This window comes from Platalea leucorodia (assembly GCF_965183815.1).
Source record: "Platalea leucorodia genome assembly, chromosome: 16".
NCBI classification, from domain to species: Eukaryota; Metazoa; Chordata; class Aves; order Pelecaniformes; family Threskiornithidae; genus Platalea; species Platalea leucorodia.
In genome coordinates, this window is record NC_138838.1 from 10492739 (window position 1) to 10515101 (window position 22363).

At 47.6% G+C, this 22363-nt stretch overlaps 1 protein-coding gene across 6 annotated transcripts in view; it reads right to left on the reverse strand.

The window, feature by feature from the left end:
- Positions 1–12408, reverse strand: part of LOC309598072 (putative ATP-dependent RNA helicase DDX52) — a gene marked incomplete at its 5' end in the record, with an annotated part of 53613 nt that extends 41205 nt beyond the window's left edge. For 2 of the 6 annotated variants that reach the window (XM_082328188.1, XM_082328186.1), the window contains one exon: positions 2597–2697. In XM_082328188.1, the coding sequence (XP_082184314.1) occupies positions 2597–2697 (101 nt within the window). Of the gene's footprint in view, positions 1–2596; positions 2698–3740; positions 4815–5392; positions 5486–6144; positions 6217–7075; positions 7152–7541; positions 7693–7906; positions 8030–8565; positions 8657–9020; positions 9225–9376; positions 9450–9757; positions 9870–10445; positions 10671–10944; positions 11131–11360; positions 11492–11878; positions 12120–12299 lie in introns of those variants that run through there. The other 4 variants (XM_082328187.1, XM_082328184.1, XM_082328183.1 and 1 more) reach the window with 4 other exon arrangements.
- Positions 12409–22363: the final 9955 nt, after the last annotated feature.

Consider the following 22363-nt stretch of genomic DNA (forward strand, 5'->3'; position numbering starts at 1 on the left):
TCGAAAAAAAAACCAAAAACAACCAACAAAAAAAACCCTGCAGCTAATTAGAGGGCACTGGAAAAAGAGCTCGTTAAAAGTAGCAAAGCAAGCTCCTGCAGCACAGGACTCTGTACGTGCGGCTCGGATTCATCACGGACCTCGCTCCAGGATTTAGCTGTGCGCTTGCCAACATCAGCCACACATGCACGTACATAAACTCCATAAACTTCTTTATTCAAGCAACAGGAACTTTATTTCTAAACTACTTTTTGGAGATGCAAAAGAAATGCCCAAATGCATCTCGTTAAAGCAGCTGATTCTCATCGCTGAGAAAGCAAGTTAAGGCACAGTCATTTGCGAAATCAGCTGAAGCACTACAGAAAACCACTGAACTTGATAACCATATAGTGATAGGAGTAACATCAGAAGTAACTTTCTTTTAAAGAAAGCATTTTCATTCCAGTTATCTCAAAATAACAATACTGACAGGAGAATTAAGAATAAACAGACAAAATTAGAACAGTCTCCTTTTTAAAACAAAACAAAACAAAACAAAAAGATGGGCATGATAAATTAAGCAGTCTGTAAGGCCCAAGATACTACTTGGGGACTAAAAGAACATTTATAGCTAGCTGACTGTATGCTTTAAAATGACCAAATGCACTTCCTAGACAACAGAAACCTTTATGACCCCAGATGTTTAAAATATATAGATTTGTTGACTACGATTAAGCATGCTATTTTAATACAGTTTCTTACTCCTTTTTATTTCCACAATGGATTTAAATGCACCTGCAGACATTTCTGTTGTTCTCAATAGCAGAAGCGCTTTACCACCTAGGTTCATGCAACTAGCTGTAATACTTTGGGTAACACAGTAAGAAAGTGTAATATATGTGATACACTGCACAAAAAATAAATATAAGGAAAATGAAGCAATTACCCTACAACAGAGCTCTTAAAGCAGGAATATAAATCTGTAAATTCCTATCAGGTAATTATTTTAAATGTGAAGCTTCAAAAAAACCCTAAACAAACCAACCAACAGCTTCAGTCAAAACACAGGAGCGTGGGGAGAAGCAACTCCTTTTCTGTATTCATCCGTCACTATAAAAGCTCCAAACATTTTCCTGTCTACACGTGGATTTTTAAACCCCTCAATTCCCAATCAGTACAACTCTATCAACACAACTCAGGCTGTCATAGTATTTTTGAATGGCAGAAATCCACAAAAATTAAAGTGAAACAAGGCAAAGAACCCACACAGACACAGAGAATGGAACTTTTCCTCTACCTCCAGACTTCATCCTCAAAGAAACCAAAATACTAACAATGGGAAACAATGATTTTTAAATCCTTTTATTTTTCAAAACCTGTAGTCTGCTGATAACATTTCTGTTACCTTCCTATTAAATCGCTGAGCAGGCAGCATTGCTCTAAGAGGTCAGACTGTTTATCCAGCCTCTCACAAGAATTGTCTCAGATTTATATACGTGGGGAAACACAGAGATAGCCTCCCATCCCTTCCACAGCATGCACAGGCAGACACATATGCTTCAGCTTTTCTCTTCCCAAGTATTCCAGACCCCTTGGATGCCTCTTCCGCAGACCGATGATGGGGACACCCCAGACCCACGCCTTGCGGGTGAAGGTCCCCCGGTGCAGACCTCCCCTCCTCACGTTCCCAATAACCCTGACCAAACTGCAAGCTTCAGATATCCAAGACAACTCAATGAACTTATTTGTCAAGTGCAAAATTCACCCAGCCTCCCTAGAAGTAGGACAACACGCAAGAGCCTACGTTAAAAAAAAATTACTAAGTATTCAAAGGCAGCAAAATACAGCTTCCTAAGCTTTCCAGAAACACAATGACATGTTCACACATCTCTTTTACCACTGCTTCTTTCTCCTGACACCGTTCCTCAATCCTCCCTCTTCGCTGAAGTGCCCTTTGTGGGACCGAGGGGAAAAGAAAACTCCCCACAGCAGCGGCAGGCGAGCAGAGGCTCCGTCCTGCAGCACCACAAGCCTGCCCGGTAGCGATAAGCAACGTTTATCGCTGCTAACACCAGCGGCACCCAGGCAGGGCTGGCAAAATCCCGAAATCCCTTTCCACCCCTATATTTGAGATTGCGGTTGTAGAGCCTGATAGCAAGTGGGCTACAACAGCCCAAGCCTGGACACCGCTGACACAGGCCCGGACGAGCCAGGGGATAAGGTGTGCTCCCAAAATGCAAATAAATCCCAGCAAACTGCAAAGCCACCATGGCTGTGTTCCCCACACCCTGCCCAGGACTCCCACACCCCGCCCAGGACTCCACATACCCCATTTGGGGCACCCACACCCCACCCGGGACCCCACATACCCCACCCGGGACCCCCCCACACCCCGTCTGGGCCCTGACCCCTCTGCCCCCACATCCCAACTGCACCCCGTGCCCCCAGCCCACGAACCTCCCCCTCACCTCGGCCCACCATCGCCCCCCATCTCTACCTCATCCCTCCTCCTCCTCTCCACACGCCGCCCCTCGCCCCTCATCTGCGGCCCCACACCCCCGCCGCCCTCCAGCCCCGCTCCCCCCGGCCGCCCCCGCCGGGCCCCGCCACCACCGACCTGGCGGCCCCCGCTCCCGGTCCTCCTCCTCCTCCTGCTCCACCGCCGCCGCCCGCCGCCCCGCCGGCGCCCCCCGCGCCGGGTCCCGGCCGCAGCGCCATCTTCCCGCTCCGGCCCCGGCAGCGGCTGTCAGCTGAGCGGCGGCGGCTTCCGGGGCCGGGCCCAGCCGCGGCCCGCCCACGGCCCGGCCCCACACAGACCGGGGCGGGAGGGGACGAGCATCGGGGCGAGGCCGGGCCGAAGGGGGAGAGGGGCCCTGCCTTCTCATCAAAGGCGCTTTTAAAATCGAGGCTGCAAAGTCAACTCCAAGAACCTAAAACCAAATCTCTTTTCCGTGAAAAAGTGCCGCCCTTCCACCCAAACATCGAGGGCCCGCGGGGATGGAGACCCCAGGACTGACCTGAAACCCAGCTGCAGCTCTGCCCCCCTGCTGAGGGCACTGGAAATACTATTTATCACACGATAGCAGCGCCCGCCAAAAAACCTCAGTATTGTAAAATGAGCGCTCCTGACGAGGTGCGATGTGATTTACCAGCGATTCATATGAAGCAGCTCCTTTGTAAGGTCGGCCAACGCTTCCCGAAATACACGCCGAAGCGTGGAAGCGCTGGGGTTGTTCTTTGTTGGGTGCGACAGCTTTTCAGCGCTTCCCAGGGGAGTAAATCCTGAGCAAGGCCGCTGCTTAAACTGATCAGCGTCAGAAACCACATTAACATCAAACCCAACCTTAGAGAAAGAGCTAAATTGAATTTAAGCTCTCATTTTAAAACTAAGTCCCTCAGAGAACTGTAGCATCTTCTAGCACCCCGCTATACAAGACAAAGATGTTCTGATCGAAAGCTGTTTTCTCTCCTGCCAGCACTACTGTAATAAGCACATTATTCTATGTATTAGCAGTGCCTTTAAAGGTGAATATTGGCAATTTCTCACTCAAATTGTTAAACATATTCCACTTCATATCTGCCATATATCTTGCAGCAAGCAACTTGGTATTTATCAGAATATACAAGTGCATTTTTATTAAAACATACAGGCAAATTTGTCCATAGATGTCAAAATGAAGACAGTAGTTCCTATATAACCCAAATATAAGATGCAATTCCGCAAACAAAGCAAAACCAACTCAGCTTCAGCCTAGCTCAGGAATAAGCAAAACAGGACGCAGAGACTCTTCTACCACTTTCTCACAGAACTTCACAGTTGTCACTTGGGCAGAGCAATTAACAGTGCTCTGCTCTAAATGAGTTATACAGACCTGGGATCCACTTCCAAATTGGATTAAGTATGACAGAGCAGGAAGACAATCCCATACAGGAACGCTTTCTTAAAGGATTATAGTTGCAAAGGAGAAGCTATTCCTGCATTACCGGAATTCTGACACAACAGTGGACTGAGAACGCAGATAGCACATGAGGAGGTGGAAAATGAAATGCCTGGTGTTTTTGTGTAATAGGTATGGAATAACACCTGCAGACTGCTCCATCAAGGCTGTATAGACAGACAGGTACCTGTATTAGAATCTTTTACGTCCTTCTTTATTCTGTTTTGAGACTTAAATATCAAACAGTACAAAATTACTAGAGCTTACAGACGTGTAAAGTATTAGTTATTTCAAAATTATTTCACAGAAGCAAAAAAGTAGGAGAAGCAGCTTTACTTTCACATACAGTACAAGTAGGTTGGGTTTGGTTTGTGTTTGAAGTGTCCAGGCAAGTCTTTGACAGCTGCATTTATCAAGCCTAACAGTAAGCTTTGTGCATTTTCTGCCACTGAATCTTCTGGAAGTCTGACAAACATACTAGGGATGATCTGAACACAGAACTGACAGTATTTCCAAGGAGTAATAAAAAACTGTGTGATAGTAACACAAACAGATGCTAGCTTTTGAACTATTGTTCAGAAACACAAGGCATTTACTGCAAGAGCGCACTCTTCAGCTTCTATAAGAAGCATTCAGGAATCCTCTACTGGTGTTTCAGTAGAGACTTTCTTGCCTGTAAACATCCACCCTCACCCAGAAGGAAACACAAGAAATATTTTTCTCCCTTGCCCTTTGCTGCTATCTTCATTCTTCTGTTCTTCAGCATGGACGTAGGTGTCAGCCCCAGCTCACGAGTAGTCTGTTGCTATTCAGCTTTTTGAAACAGTCTGTAATTTACTGCTGTTTTTATCTTCTTTAACTTTCTTTTTTCCCTTAATATTTTCCTTTGTAGTTTTCCTACAAGAAACACAGTGGAGACCAAGACACCTGAACATTGTATATAAAAAAGATGAAATACAGAGCAGTGACACAGACATTAGTCGGTTTACATCATATTAGTACAGCTGAACGTAAATGCTTTGGTAGCAACACTCCAAAGCGAGGATAATGGTGTTCTTTATGACCACTTCTACTACACCAAACTGCTAAATGCCAATCTTCTCTGAGCTCCAGTCATGACCACTCAAGATCTGCATCTTGTATTAATACTCCAGGCATTAAAATCAAAGCCATCCCTTTGCCAGAAGCGAAGCAGATAGGTTCTGTCAAACAAGAGCTAGTCTGAAGTCTGGCTTTAAGGCCAGTGGTTTAAACTCAGCTTGCTATCACCCGATACATGGCACCACGTACGGCAAACTGATGGCATTAATCCAATTTCCAGCAGACAGACGCTGACACTAAAACTTCACCATCACTAAAATCGTTATGACTGGGTGGTCCATCCAGATAAGGTATCAGTTATTTTGGAGGAAGCGTGCTGGGCCTTTTCTGGATAAAGAGCATCTCTTGCCTCCTCTTGAGAAAAACCTACTTACGTTTTTCTTTTGGCTTTTTTTAAGAAGCACTCAGGGGTGGTACAAATGGATTCTCTTGTCAATGGCTTCTTAATGAATTTCTTCTTTTGTTTGCTGAGAACGACATTCAGTGAAGAAGGATTAAATTACTTTAAAGGGCAAAAATTAATATCCAAGGTAAATAAAACAGATAACGAAAGCCTTTAGGGGCTGTTAGGGATTTATGGGTCTGAATATATTTTCAGTGTTGTTTATTCCAAGATTAGTTCAGCCACGTTATCTCCAAGACATTCCAACAAACTTTGTTTTAATATATAAGTCTAATATATATATATATAAGGATTTCTAGTTTTAGAAACTATTAGAAATAATGAAAAAGCATGAAAAGAAGTACTAATTAAAAAAAAATATTTATCTATATACATACACCCCTACACCAATTTTTCTAAAGGTAACTCAAAAGAGTAAAGTACGTACTTTCATGTATCAGAAGCCCAATTCATGACTATGGGCCTAGGAAGTCTAAAGCAGATTTCAGGGAACTCATAGAAAAATAGTTAACCCCAGGAAGACCATAAGCTGAGAATTCATTTTGTTTCCATTTTTGTCTGGGTAAAAAAGTGCCACGACCACCCTGTCTAAAATTCCTTTTGCAGCTAAACCGCAACTATATTGCAAACAACTAGATCTTTTGTAACCCTTCTACACCCAGCACCACTCATGCAGGCTTTTAAAATGGGAAACAAACTGGTGAAGTATTGAAATGAACATACCTTTGCAGTTTGGGGAAGTGTTTTATGTAGTCTGGCACAGGGCAGCCAGCTCGCTGAATAACACTGGCTATACTGGAAAGGAGAGGAGGGAAGATATTATTAACTCTGGCAAGCGAGTGCTTGGACAATAGATAAGCTGCTTCTGTGGAAAACAGCAATCCCCAACAACTAGCTGTTTTGTTGTTGGGTTTTTGTTTTGTTGTGGTTTTTTTAGAGCAAGAAATAAAGACACAAAAGCAAGTTTGAAGTAAGGTGAGGAAGAAACAAAAAGACGCAGAAGGCTTAAACTAAATTAATTACTCCATTTGGATAGCTTAAACAAATCGAAACTCTAGGTAAGTACAGTCTTCAAGGAGATGAAGAAAAAGCAATACGCCAAAACAGAGAATCATACCAAGTAATTTTGGACACAAACAAGTTAAAGAACTGGATTAAAAAATACCTAAAGCATAGCATGAGATAATCATACTTTCTACATAGCAAATGATTCAGGAAAAACAGAACAAGAGCAAATTAGTCATAAGGACTGCTGAACCTGCCCTTTAGTGAGGTTCTAAGTCAGAATAACTGAGTTTCACTGAAAGGTGCTACCAAGTAAGCCATCACGTTGTCATTACTGGCAACATGACTGAAAGAAGTGACAGAATGCTAGTTTCTCTCTTGCTGCATTAGTGAAAGGCTTCAAAAAGAAACCTTAATATTGAAATGTCCTCAGTCTTTCCCACACTGTGGTACCACCTTGCAGTTCCACCATGTTGATACAGAGTTCTCTCTATTTGTAAGAGCTTTTTATTTTACAGCAGTGGGGGGTTTCCGGAGCATGGCACTACCGTGCTTACCAGGTGTGTGGTACCAGACACAACCATACAGTTCAGCAGTACACTACACAAAACACACAAAACATTTTTGCTATATCACGTTTCCAATTTACCTCCGTAATAAAGGTTTATCATCCTCTGTAAAGAAAGTGACTGCTTTTCCTCTGTGCCCTGCTCTTCCAGTACGACCTGCCAAACACAAATTTTGCAGAGTAGAGATTTCACTTTAAACATCTCCCTTTATTCTGTTCCTCCTCTCAGCCCCAGCCTCCTGATGTGTGTTAGTATACCAAGCACACTACCAAGAAGCCGATCCCCAGAGATTGCTCCTATTGAATGAAAGCACAGGTATGTCTGAAGCGTCTAAATATTTAAGGTTCATAGAAGGCTGACAAAAAGTAATGCAGCTTTACTGAAAGGTAAGCCCAGATATAAACTGGTTCAAGCGATGTAGAAGTTAGTGCTGCAGCAACAGAGGAGGCTTGGTTTCAGGATGTTTGCTCATGCACAAGAGCATCTACATTAAAGATCTAGGAACTGAGAAAAAAAAAAAAACATAATTTGTGAACAATCACTCACCTATCCTGTGTATGTATTCCACCGCACTCGTTGGCAAATCATAATTAATGACCATATTCACTCCTTTGAAGTCAATCCCTCGAGCTAGTAAGGCTGAGCAGATGAGCACCCAGATCTTCCCAGCTCTGAAACTGTGTACTACGTTATCTCTCTAGGAAAAGACAAAAAAGGTACTTGGAAACAGCCCAATTAGCAATTTGAAAAGGGAGGTGACCTTGTTTGTCATGATGTTACTGAATAAAACTAAAACTCTAAACAAAAACCTGCAGTAATTTACTGTCAAAGTTACCTGAAGTTACATTAGAAAGAAAGGCAAAAGCCTTGTGTTGTGAAGCGTTCCTTGACGAGAAATTATATCCTCCTACCTGTTGCTGAGTTTTGTCTGCATGGATGACATCCACGTTGATGCCTTCGTAAATAAGTTCATGGAAAAGCTCTTTAGCCCTCTCAATAGACTGTACAAAAACAAGGACCGGAGGAGCAAAACCCTGCAAAAGAAGAAGCTTGTCTAAGGTCCAGGTCCTCTTGCTACCATTATTGGTTGCAGACACCAAGCTCCTAAAGAGACATAACCAGCCCCAGTATCTTACATCTCAGAGGATGATTTTTTTTTTTTTTTTTTTGACTTGCCAAATCTTTGGGAGTCAGAACTAAGCAAGTTCAGCTCCATTGCCTTCGATGGAATGGTTCCTAACTTAAGCATCGGGCTGCATTTTAATCCACAGAAACAAACAGATTTTTTTTTTTCCACCCAATGTGAAGAACCCACTCATGCCACCAAGTAAAATTAAACAGACCGTTAATACAAACTGCTCCTAAGCAAGACGCAAATATATAACCAAGAACGGGGAACGCTCTCAGTTTTCATAGGCAGGGTACTTATTCTTCCTCTTGTACAGCAGATTTGGACAATGGTTTAACATGTGTCACAGGGAAGCCTTTGCCCTAGGAAATTATGAGTCTCTGACAGAACACACAGCCCAGTGCAGAAGTAAACAGAATGTACTCAGTCTCTCCAAAATACCTTTTTAACAAGATCTCTCATTGCAGTTAGTTTTCCTGTCTCAGATCCAACAAACAACAGCTCTTGTTCTACTGTCTCCGCTGCAGAGTTTCTGAAACCAGAAATCCAGCAGAAGTGTGCTACCATTAGAGTTTATTTATATAAACACTAAAAAACATGAAATATTACCTGGTGAACGAGAAATATTGCATGACAAACTTATTTCACCAGTACATGCTTCCAAGATTAATGTTTATTTGTTGATAAAGTAATGAGTAAAGACAAACAACACTTTCCCCAATATGCGAGGAAGATCTGTATGCCTACGCAGTTTTTTTCTGGAGACAAACAACCTGCAGTACTAAGACTAACAACAGAGACATACAACCAAGCAGACTGATGATGCAAAGAAAGAAAATAATTTGCCCAGGAAAGGAAAAAACGACGAAAGAGTCAGAGTACAACCACACGCCTACCTTGCTCCAACAGACACCAGAACAACACTGTCAAGGTTGAGTTTACACCACTCCTCTACATCATGTGCAAAGGTTGCGCTGAACAAGGCTCTCCTCACCAAGTGGGACGTGCATGCCAGGAAGATGGAGGCCAGCTGATCTCGGAACCCTGACTTCCCATCTTCAAACAGTTTGTCCGACTCATCCACCACCAGCCACTCCACACTAGGAACAGAGAGGTTTTCTTTTCAGCAAGAGGCGCTTGCAGAGAAGGCAAAAGTTCTAACAGACCATCACATATGCAAGGACTACGCACGCATCCGCTTTTCAGTGGCAAAGCTAGTAGCAAAGGCGGATTTGATAAAGACTCTTGGTACCTGGTCAAGTCTATTGCTGGAGGATCTTGTTTCAGCAAATAAATGAGTCTGTTCGGAGTAGTAACTAGTATATCTATAGAAAGAAAGAAGAAAAAAAAAAAGAAGGCAAAACATTAAAAAAGACACAAAATAAACCAGACTAACAGAGCCCTGAGAAACACAAGTTCCAATCCAGCCTGCCAGAGGTACAATTTAACAGCGTCCCCTGTCAGGCTCATTTCCTAGCTCTTCTACGCCAGCTACTTTTTTTAAGTGTTGAGCAATAGGTTGCACGTCTTGAGTGATATTAACCGATCTCTTTAAAACCACACAGGCCAGAAGAGAAAAGTCAGTGACGCTGTTTAAATTTTCAGAAGCACTTCAAGTAGTTAAAACAATTACCAAATTTTTTAGAAGACTTGGGCCCAAACTTCTTTGCTGCTTCAGCTGCCTTGTGGATCATATGTATTCTGAAGCCTGTCCCCTCAGCCAACTTCACCAGCTCCCGATGTGTCTGAAAAGGCAGCAACAGAGACTAAATGTTGAAACTAATCTGATTATCTTTTCTGACCAGAAAAACTGCAGGCAATCACTAAGTTACAGTTTCAAACATCACCCCGACTTCAGCGCTAAGAGAAAGCTGTCTAGTCTTCTTAGCATAATAAAATGCAGCTTTCTAACACATATTATTCACCTGAAAGTTCTCACAGATCTGATTACCATATTTTGACTCGAACGATGTAGCTCCCATAAGCCCCCTCTCCCATTTGAATAAAAATTAGAGTCTACCCAAAGTTGTAATTTTTATTTCACTTTAATAACGAAGCTTCAGTATGAAGTTATTTGTTGAAATTCTGTGTTTGCAACAAAAAGATAAATCTCTTGTAGCAATCTCAAATGTGACGGTAGGTATTAAGAGCACCTAAGCATTGGGCAGTTTTAAAATACAATTGAAGAATCTTGAGCCTCTAATCTAATCATCTAGACTAGACTGAGATGCTAGATATGTAGCTATTTCACGGAAGACAAAAGACATGTTTAAATTAGCTTTTTCTGATATCTGAGGGTAAGAAAGGAAAAAAATATATACCAAGCTGCTATTTTACTGATTCGGAGTGAAAACTTTGAAGTACATCAACACGACAGCAACCTCTTTCCCCTCAGCACACACCTGGCTGGCAAGTTCTCGGGTAGGCGATATGATCAGTGCTCTGAATCCTTTGTTCCTAGGTTGTTTCAGATGTGTCAAGAGAGGAATACAAAATGCCAGTGTTTTTCCAGACCCAGTAGGAGCTGAAGCTAGAAGTTCCCGACCCTGTAAGAAAAACAAGAAGGGTGTTATATGGTACAAAAGAGAAGAAAAACCCCAAAAATCACATTCACGTAAATATTAATGCTACAAACTAACCCAAAATACATTAATAAAAGCACAGATCAAGAATATTGTAATGGCTAAGTTTTGAACTCTGATGCAGTTGATGCACCTCTAAAGCTGCGCAACTAACCACTGCCGTGACCCCAAAGAGAGGCCGCGCTCCAAATTTTGCCATAATAAATGCCGTAATAAAATGCAGTACCAGAAAACTTACATGAAGCATGACGGGAATAGCCTGCATCTGGATTGGTGTTGGGACCTGGAAGCCAGCAGCTTGAATATTCTCCATGATTTTAGGGTGGATTTTGTATTCCTTTTGAAGTTGCTCAAATGTGGCAATTGGGTCAGGAAGATCTGTTCCTTGAACATTAATCTTGTGCCGATTTCTGAAGCGGTTTATCTAAAAGGCAAAAGACAAACTCTTTCTTTCTTTCACAGCATAAAATAAAATATATAATAAAACATAAACATAATAAACATAAAACATCTATGGATTCGCTTTCTGGTTGTTTTCCCCATACTCAGTTACCCTTCTCCCACGAGCAATTACCATAAATGAGCCTCAATTTTCAGATTAACACCCACAGAAACCAAGTCATCTGTTGCTACATTAGAAATCTGTGGTCCCACCTTTTCTCTTCTCAAGCGTTCAAGTTTTTCTGCAGTAGGCTTTTTGTCTTTTGCATCTTCGAATTTTGCTTCCAGAGAGGACATCCACTTTATTCCATTACTTTCTGACAACTCTGGCATTGATGCTGTTTCTGGAAGTTTAAAAAAAAAAAAAAAAATAAAATTGATATTTCCGTTAGTAAAATCCAAGCAAAAATTATTTGGTAAAAAAGGTCACCTCAAAACCTTTTTTCTCTCATTCTCACTGAAGTTAATGAAGAACTTAAGGATTCTCCTTAAGGAGAACTTATGGTTGCCAGAAGGACGGCAACCACATCCTCATGCCTTAACACTGAATCTTGGCCCAATTATTTTATCAGCTCTGACACAGACCGGCCAAAGAACCCAGAAACCTCTTTTTTTCTGGTAAAATGACCTACAGATTTAAACCTGCAGATTTAAAGTAAACCGAAACACGCAAGAAGCATGAACTACATCAGAGTATTCTGCCTGGGACAGGCGTCTGTATCTATAAATACCTCGTGTCTTTTTCTTTTTTCTTTTCCCTTCACTGCTTTCTGCAGTTCTTTTTCTTTTTCCTGCCATCTCTCCGTCGTTATTCCCTGCTCCATCCTCCTTCTGCTGGTCTCCACCCTTTACCTCCTCTCCAGCCCCGGCGAGCCCCCAGCCTTCCTCGCCAGACCCCAGAGGGGCTCCCTCCTTGCACCCGAAGAAGTCGAGGCTCTCCAGCGAGACGCTCCCGCCGCTCCCCTTTATCACCTGGGGGAGAGAGAGCAGGGAAAACGGTGAAGTCGCCCTGGCCAGACCCCAGCGCCTCCCCGACCGCTACCACAGGCAGGCCCGGGGGCCCGCGGTGTGGAAGAGACGGGGCCCGGGGACCCCCGCCGCGGAGGGAACGGCGCCCAAACCCGTCCCAGCCTCCTCCCGGCGGCATCGCACCCCGAATCGCCGCGCATCTGTCCCGAAGCGCCTCACGTCGAACCGGGCACCGGCACCCAGCCGCCGAAACAGCTCCTGTGCCTCCATGCTACCAGCACACCCAGCGCTCCCCGCCGTGACCCCGGAAGTAGCGAGCACTTCCGGGAGCGCGGAGGTGGGGCCGGAGCACGTGCCTGCCTGTGTATCATAGCAACCACCCCGTGGGAGGGGTGTCATGGCGCCGCGTTGCCATGGTAACCTCAGGGTTAGGCTTCGACGGGTCGCTCTCCGGTGTAGGCCGCACCAGGCCCGGGACACCGGGAGAAGCCATCGCGGGTCCGGCCGTCGCCACAGCCCCGAGGGCGGAAAGCAGCGACCCTTTCCCCGCTGCAGAGGCCGGCCCCAGCCCCGGGGGGCTCTGGGCCAGCAGCGTGGCTGTGGGTTCCTCCGCACGGCGCCTTCCAGACCCCGTTACTGCAGCGGAGCTGCAGCGGGGCTGCAGTAACAGGGTCTGGAAGGCGCCGTACGGGAAGGACCCACAGCAGGGTGGTGTTTGTTGACACTCTGTTTCCTTTTTTAAAACATTTTTTTAATCATCTGCGTGAGGTCTAAACGAATCAGAAATATCGAACCTGGCATATGAGCCATAAAACTGTTCTACATCTTTATAGGCCGATCACAGCATTTTGTCCTTTTGTGTATTCCTGATGGCGAGTTAATTGCGCTGACTGCTTCAACTATTTTGAAGGGAGGGCTCGGCTGAATAAGAGGACAAAAGCTTTTGTGGGAAGTTTTTGTTCGCAGACGTCTGGGCTTTGATGATTTACAGTATCATTAGCTGGTCTCAAAGGACTGACCTCTCTTCTATCCATCAGCACCAGCAAGCGGAGATTATCAGCTCCGTTGGGCACAACCGCTCTGCCTCTTAGAGATGTAAACTTAGGTCCTACATATTTCTGAGGAGGCGAAACGGTCGCTTATTAGCACTTTTCATTGCCTGGATCATCCCTTGTTTTATATTCTCTTCATGGTTTGACAGGGAAGTCCCTTTGTGATCTGCAACAAGGGGCTCTGCCTTTCCCTGTGAAAGCAGAGGAATGTTCTCTCTTGCTTTGATTCAAACCTATTTTGTTAAAAAATACTTTGGGCTCAATCCTGCGCTACCCTCCTGATTTTAAGACCCGTTTGATGTGAAGCCAGTTAGCAGTCCCAGTGACACCTAAATTAAAGGCAGGAATGTGCCCAGTTAATTTGTTCAATCCTTGATTTCCACTGATACAATCCGGCCTCACAACTGTGCTTGAAGAAAGAAACGCTAGAGGCAATGGCAGGAGAAACCCAGCAACTGGCTCAGCTGCTCAGGGCAATCAAGAAACTTTGCATAGATTAAGATCAGAATTTAATTCATGTATTTATTCATTCTGATAAACTGTGAGACCCAATAGTACAGGTAAGTCTCCTAGTACTCTGTATCAGATCAAACAATACAGATATTTTTCCTGGTGTTCTTGAAGTAAAACAAACAGAAATCCAATTAAGCAACAACATTACAAAAACTATTTTATGTAATAAAAGTCTCAAGGGCTAAACGTTTACATCGCTGAAGTCCGAGAGCCCTAAGAGATACAGGCAATGGCTGTTCCTCCTGTAATGTTCACTACTTTAATTACAAACTTTCAGATGAAAAATTGCATAAACGCGATCCTCCCCGCAGCCCCTATCTGCCTGATTTATTGCGCTTTTTCTTTGCCAACCTTTTGACTTCCCAGCAGACGGGTGAAAGCAGCCGCACGGGGACCTGGGTGGGTGCAGAGCACCACGACGCCGACGCTTCCCTCGTTTGTGTTCCTGAGCCAAGCCGTTCCCGATGGCGTATTTACAGCGAATAAAGCCGGTGCGGGAGAGAGACTTGACGCCACGTCCTTCGGGCCGTTCCCGGGCTGAGGCTCTTGCTTTTCTGCTGGGAAAAGTGACTAATGGTTGCTGTGAGAGGACAGGGAAGAATGTGGAGGCATTTGTGTAACAAAGAACTATAAATCATCACCAATATCCATCACTCACCAAGAGATGCCGTCAGCAGATTCAAGAGTGAGGAAATGGGAAATATTCTCTTCATCAGTTGACTGGGAAATCCCTTTGTGGTCGGAGTAAGGAGCTCTGCTCCCAAGGCAGCAGCACCGGGTGCCAGGCGGCAGAAAGCCGTGCGCCCGGAGCAGGGGACCCTCCGGCAGGAGCAGCTCCCGGCAGCACGCTCCCATCTTCCAGCACGTGCGGCCCCGGGGGCCGAGCTGCCTTACGTCGAAGTCGATCTGCCCTGGAGCGGTCGGAGGGGCCAGCGCCGGGACTCGGGCTGCGAGGGGTCATGTTGTGTGTCAGGGGTGGAAGGGAGAAGTCGCTGAAACGCAAAAATGGAGCAACTTAATGCAAAGCAAAACCACTCTTGTCACAGCGTTGGGTGTAGCTTTGCTTCCCCGGTGCTGCTCTATCAATTACTCGGTGCTAATTGCCAAGTCAGCGCTGACACCAGATGACCAGCGAGGCCTTTGCAGGGTGCGCGTGGTGCGGGAGCGCAGGCTCTTCAGCTCAGCCCAGCCACGGATGCAGTGATTAATGCCCCAACAGCCTGATGTAACCTGGGCAATCCTGTTTTATTAGCAGCGCTTGCCAGGCTGGATCTCAATTCCACAAAAGTCAGCTCAAAACTGCACCTGACCTCCAAAACTGATCCCATATCTGGATCGACTGGAGCTGATTTCACTCTTTTTCTGTGTTGCTCCTGCTTTGCTGAGCAAGGTGACCTAAAGCCTCCCAGAGAAGGACCCCTCTCAGGTGCACGCTGCAGAAACCCCACAAGGCAAAGGATGACTTGCTTTGTTCCCTATAATTGATCCAAACCAGTAAAGAGAAAGCAAAGCGCCTCCTGCCAGGGAGTTCTCACTCCATCTGCACCGCAGCAAAGAGGAGACAGCTGCCTGTGCCAGCTACGGGGGGCATCAACAGCCCCCCAGCCACACTCAGGCGAGGTGAACGCAGTATTTATTGGACCAGCTCGTGGTCTTTATATTAAAATCCCCCTGCACCTGCTTGTACGTGCTGGGGAACACAGTGCTCCCAACATGCCGGGGAACACAGCACTTCCAACACACTGGGGCTGGCATAAAATTAGAGCAGAGGAGGGTAAGCGCTAGCCTTGTTCTGCCCGGAGCTGCTGGCAGGACGCCCGTGGACTGGACTGGGACGTGGAGGAGAGCCCAGGTTGTATGGTTTTCCCCTTTCATTTGTTATTCTTGCAGACAGTCCCTGGAACCGCAGCAGGTACAGGCAGGTGGTTAACAGCAGGGTACACCCCCGACCCCGAAGCAGCCCCCCGTCCCACAGGGGTGCTCAGGGGACCTCTGCGACGGTGTAGAAGCAGCGCAGGTGAGATGCGTTGGTCAGACCGTTGGGCCATGCCCAACACGTAGGACTGAAATAAGAACCCGTAAGATTGCAAAGCACATCTGGTCAGCAGATTTATTTCATCACATGCACAATCAGGTCAGAGATGCTTACCTGTAGCCCTGGGCTCCCCTCCTGAAGCAAGCCAGCTAAGGCCGCTATTTTTTTGTGTGTGCATGTGTGTGTGCATTTGTTTAGCAGGTGTAAGACAGGAATTGCAGGACAGCACTTGTCAGTGGGACTTTTGCATATCTGCTCCCCGCGTCCCACTCTCCTACTACATTATCATCACTAATATGCACATAACAGTCAATTAGCCTAGCTGAGTGCACTCATGACCTCTGATCCCTGCTGTGTCCCCCAATCCATTAACAGGCCCTCATCCTTTAGCTCTCAGTATGAATTGATGTAGCATCCATTCTCTTTCGGCAAAGAAACATGCTTCCTCATTCATCTGTCCATTTCCACTTTCTGTTCCTTTGTCCTCCCCTTCTGTTCCCTGTGTTGCTAACCTGGTCACAACTTCTTGACCCCACGTCCTTGTCCCTCCCAAGGGTGTCGTAATCCCAACCACTACCAAAAAACTTTTACTTTTTTTTCCTTTACCCACATCTTATTTAGCAAAAATGGTTTCCAGCAGTGTGGGAGCTTTGATCCCCTATTCAAGAAATCCTTGCAATGTTTTTTTAAAGGCTTTCTTTCTAAGGCAAATGAATTCTTCATAAAGGGGGAAATAGTGTGCTAGTTGGTCTCTGTTCATCTGAGGAAGACAAATGATCTCTTTTATTACTTGAAAAGCATAACAGTTGAGTGTGTAGATTTGTGATTTATCTGTAATTAAGAATCCATTTGAGCAGCATATTAATTACAGAGAGGAGAATTAATTTTGCTGAATATAAAAGTAAAATCAAAGTTCCTGGAATGAGAAGATAACATAAAATGTCTGAGGTTCAGGTTTTGTCTGGCTCTGTATTACACACATACTGGGACGGGACAACTCTTTAGTGCACACTTGAGTTTTTTGACTTTTAAGTTTTATTCCTGGGTCAGAGAAATAAAGTCCAGGGGCTCAGAGACCTCTGCACCCGGATGCTGGTGGCTCCCACAGCGCTCCCGTTGCTGGCTCCGCTGGGCCCTTTGTGGCAGCACGTACCGCTCCTTTGCCCCGCTGCTGCTGCGGGACCTGTCGGCCCTCCACCACCCGCAGCAGGGGTAAATCACCCTTCAGGATTAAACGAAAGCGCACCCTGCAAGCGCCGAGGGAAGTCAAGCTCGCTGTGCTGCTGAGCGGCCGAGCCCTGGAGCCTCCCACGGGGCTCTGCCTCTGGGAACATCGGCTCTGAGCTTTTATTTAGGTGTTTACTTATCTGCACCAAGGAGTAGCTAGCCCAGCTCCCCGGCCCGTGTAATGCAGTCCGTGGCTCAGTCTGTTCATGCCAGATGTTTAACCTGACCACACTCAGTGAAACCAGACTCTTTCTACAAAGCGTCCATACTTTGTCCCCAGAGGACCCAGGGCGGTGTCCTGCCCATCTCATGGGAGATCTCGTAGCGCTCGCAGCGAGAAGGCAAGCGAGCGCCTTGAGCGTCTGCCTGCAAAGGACCTTTGCAGAGCAAACAGTGCAGAGCAGCTCACAGGGTTTGCTGTCTGGACTCTGCTGCGGTGGGCGTGCAGGGAGGGACCTGCTGGTGCTTGCAGCTGGGGCGGCAGCCCTGGTTGCTCCGCCGTGGGATGTGGAGCATTGCATGCATTGGCCTGTCGTGGTAGGAGGACAGTGGGATACCAAGGCTCCCTGAGATCTTTGCAGACCAGTGAGCCCCCAGATTTGCAGGTCCCTTGGCTGCTGGGGGGAGGCCGGTGTTGGGCAGCACAGCAGCAGATGTGGAGGTCAGCACTCGGAGCCACAGGAGCAATCGGAGATGGGCTGGAGCAGGCAGGGAGTGAGGTTTTCTCTGGCCGCTGAGAGCATGCAGCGGTGTGTTGGATTAGGACAGTAAACTTGCGGTGCCGTTCTCTGCTGCTGATGATCTTTATGACTCACATCTCTTTCCCCCATCAAGCCTTTTCACTTTTTCACAGACTTGTGAAGACCTCCTGCAAACGCAACCTGGAAACCCCATGGCAGCAGGAGATGGGATCAACGCACGCTGCCCGAAGCTGCCGCCCGCCTGGCGCAGGGACTCCTCTGGTTCCGTATACTCGCTCCCGTGGCCAGACCACAGCGCAGCGGGGAGCTGGCAACATCTGCAAACAGCCCAGCCTTTCAACGCAAGCACTTTCTGCATTCCTCTCTGTGTACTCCTCAAACTCTGCCACCAGCCCAACCAAATCCACTCAAAGGCTTCAAAGGGCAGAGCGTGTTTGCTGTCCGCAGGGGACTGACAATGCTTTCCCTTTTGACCCATCGTGCAGGAAGGCAGCGCTGGGACCGCCGGGCAATGGTGTGCGGGGTGCAGGCTCCAACGGTGGGGAGCACAGCCCCGGCAGAGCCAAGGCTCTGCACAGCCCCACACTGCTGCTGCTGGTTTTCCTGCCAAAATTTCCAGCAGATCCGGCCATCTGGCTGGACTGGCAGAACAAGTCTGGAAAGACCGCAGGTTTGGAGCTGGGTGCTGTTGTGCAACTGCGTGTTACGTTTACGTGTGCGCCAAACGACATTTTTAAAGTTACTGAAATAGCTCATCTGTATTTCGGTATCCCCGGAGAGGCCGTGGCCTTCACAGCCAGCAAGACATCTGCTCCTCCGCGGGGATGACCTGGGACTTCCTTAGCAATCCGCATGCTCGGTGCTGGCCGATGTGAGCTGGACTGGCTGCAGCAGGGCCAGAGCCCGGCCAGCACTGGGGATGGTGGCTGAGCTCCGGCACTGTGCCGACCCCAGCGCTGCTCTGGCACCACCGAGCTGCCGTCACGCGCCTGGGGATGGGGGAACTAGCACTAGGGTGCCCCAGCCCTCCGGCCAGCAGCCGGCACGCAGGGTTTGGCCCCGGACCGGGTTTCCCTGGCTCTGTTCCTCCACACAATTATGGAGGTGATAAGCGCCAAGGAGCCCTGCTGCCTGGGGATGGCCGCAGCCCCACGCCGAGGGCTCGTGCCCACGGTCTGATAAAGCCCTGTTGCGGCTCTGGGGCAGGTGGTGAGGGCAGTGCTAACCTGGTTTTGACCCAGTGACTTCGCTGGCAGCATCGCCGGTGCTGCAGCGCAAACAGGAGGCAGTCGGGGCATGGGATTTATTCATCCAGGCAGGTATCACGGAGCTCGCTCTCTTCTGGAGAGATCACGCTCCTGCCCAGCCCTCCTGCATCCCACCTCTGCACCTCCTGGGGCTTCCCCATGCCTGTCTCTGTCCTTCCCCTGCCCTACAGCCTGCACATCCCACTCGGGGAAGGAGCACTGAAACACAGCGAGCTTTGAGCGATACCTCCCTGGAGAGCATGGGTCCTCGCATCGCAGAGAGCCACGACAGCCCTGACCCTGGGCGTTACCCCCTGGCCTCGGTCATGCTGGGATTTGAGAGAATTTTCCCTTCGCACCCACACCTGCAATTCAAATTAAATGCAGTGGCGTCCCTGTGCTCTGCCATGAAGGAGGCTGCAGTTTGTTACGAACATGAAGAGTGACTGATAAAGCCTCGTGGCAGCCTGCGGATCCTCATGTGCACGGAATTCCCTTGTGAACAGCTTTGAATTGTAAAATAATCACTTGGCCCCGTAAAATTGTATTGGTCATAAATGAACTTTGTCATCTTTCTGCTAGTTTCCTTGCTCCCTAACAACTGCATCACGGACAAACACAATGTGCCCAACAGCAATGGGAGAAAAAAAAAATATCTTCCAGGAGCCTCATTTAACATTATATTGTATTTTCCAACAACTTAATGAGGCAGCCAGAGCGTCTGCGGGAGCAAACGCCCCACCCAGTGCTTCTCCAGTGCAAGGTGAGGTCTGGGCAGGGACAGCCCCAGCCCCAAGCCAGCTGCTGCAGAGGCTGCTCGGGGAAGCAGTTTTGGGTGGTAATTCCCTGGGCAGGAAGGGTTCCTCAGCCAGAGGTTAAATCCGAATCAGGGGAACGTTTCTCCTTGTGAACGCATTGGTATGTGTAGCATCCGCAGCATCCTCTAGCAGCCAGTCATGCTTTCTACCTTCCCTTCCTGCTACCTAGGGGTGGGTGGCAGCACACAACAAGCTCTTTAGCTACTTCATAAATTCACACCTCTTGGGTAAATACTATCTGTTCTCAATCATTTGTTCTACTCATATTATTGACTTTATCCTGCCTGGTCTGTCACACACTCTTTGCTCCATGGTAGTCACCTTCTCCATCAGTGCTGTTTTTTGGATGCCTTTTTTCCCACTTTTCTTTTCGCTCGGTCCCCCCTTCCCTCTCCAGGTGCCTCTCCAGTGGGGTCACATCTCAGAGTCTCCTTTCCCCAAGGTTTTCACTTACCTTCTCTGCGGGGCTTTCTGGAGAGCAGCACTGATATCAGACCACTCGCCAAACAGTGCTTTACACATAGTTTTCACACCCCAAACCCCAGACCTCTCACTTCATGTCTGTCGTAAAGCCGGTGCAGAAATCATGCCCCAAAAGGTACTGCTCCCCTTGGAGCATCAGCTCAGATGCAGCAGGGTATCTAGTGCCTCCTTCTCCTCTCTCCTTCCCGCTGGATTACCCATTCCTCTGCAGGACCAATTCAACCTGACGCTGGATATGCACCAGCTGGGGAAAGCTTAGCCCATTTAGCTTGACAAGCCACTCACAGAGCAAAATGTAGTTGGCATAAGTAGAAGAATCCAAGTCATTTCCACCCTGACCGGTGGGAATGCAATATTTAGGAGCTGAATGTGAAAAGGGCTAGCTTGGCACTCAGGTGTGTTGAAAAGGACTTGCTGAGCAGGAAAGCGCAGAGGGCATCTCAGAATAAAACCTGCATCTTCTCCAAATTTTGCTAAAAGAGAGCACGGCTTCTGAGTCTGCAGGAAAGGGACCGAGCAGCCTTCACGCCTCCTGTCCTCTTCCAGTTTTTGTCAGGGGTAGCTAAAAAATCACAAAACCAAAGAAACTCTGTGGGAAGGTTTTTATCGGGGTGTCCTGCTACGCCTGTAAAGGTGAGCAACAGATTGCGGCACTGAAAGCCTTTCCCACAGCAGCCCACACTTCACTTATGAAAAAAAATGGGTGCCAAACCAAAACCAGGCATTTTTAATGACGATCAAACCAATGCCCTGCACCACATCTTCAGAAGGGCCACCCGTTCCTACCGATACGCTCCGAGTCACTCAGCTATGTTAGGACTTCGCAATCAAAGATCTTCAAAAGCTTTACAGCGATGGCAGCACACCCTCCCGCCTCCCCCCCGTGCTTTACTGACCCACGGGCTCAGTAGCCAAAATGGACGGGGTTTGGCTTTGTCTGGCACTCAGCTCCTAATTGGTTTGCTTAACACTCGGCTGCTAAAGTTAGCAGAGGATGAGGAATAAACTGTGCTGGACTAAGGGCAACATCATTAGTGCATCATTAGGAGGGTGAGGACACGGGTCTCCCAATCTCCTGGAGCCTCTTGCTATTTTTGGCTGATACCTGGAGCTTCATATGAAATACTTGCCTCACCACGTTCAGGCAGGTAGAAACCTAGAAGAGCATTGCAAGGGACAGCAGGAGGGACACTGCTGCCAGCCTGCGTCCCTGCCTGCCGCTGCCTGCCGGACCGACATCTGCCAAACCATGGCAGATGATGGCTGGGGAATTTACAGACCACGCGGCAGCAATGAGTCAGAAGAAATGGTATTTAATTATGGTATACATTAAATTAAATGTCATTCTGAATATTGATCTCCAATTCGTGGTGACTTATTCACCGTAGGGCAACTCCTATTAGTCCCAGCAAGGGTTAGGGACCCATTGCGCTAGACATTGTACATCACAGAGCAAAAGGGCCTTTCTTGCCCAAAAGAAAGCATTCAGTGTTTTTCATTTTAGCAGTGGTCACCCATCCACGGGCACATCTACTGCTCTCCACCTCTCTAAATCACTCTCAGCAGTTGGCACACGCTGCAAAGTTTAAGAAAAATGTACACAACTGGGCAGCATTAGATCCATTTCCAAAGGGGAGCAGGTACGGAGGAGCTCGTGTCTCGCGGGAGGGGAGACGATGCCGTTTACAGCTTCTGCAGCTTTGGGAGGTAGGACTTGGGCACCTAAACCTCTTCAGGGCTCTGGAGGGTGTGGAGCCCGGTGTCCTCAGCGGGTACCCGGCGGGGATGTGCCCTCACCGCAGAGGTGGGCTCATTCACAAGCTGGAGATCTTGCTGCGAAGCTTTAGCTTTTCCTCCAGGAGCCGCTGCCAGGTGAGACAAGGCAGGCAGCTGCCGGGGACCGCGGACCGGTGTGTTCACATCACAGCCCAGCACCCGTCTGTCCAGCTGCAGCTCGGAGGTGACACCGCGAGGACGAGAGCACCATGTTTATTGATAAGGGTGGAGCCAAGAAGGCTCATCATCAACCTGCTAACGGCTGAAAATAAGCCACTTGGACTGGCCGTTTACTGGGCAGGAGACGAGGCAGTAACTGGGCACCCAGTCCCTTCCATGCCCCAAGGAGGGGAGAAAAGGGAGACAGTCTCTGAACTCCATTTGAGGAAGATCCC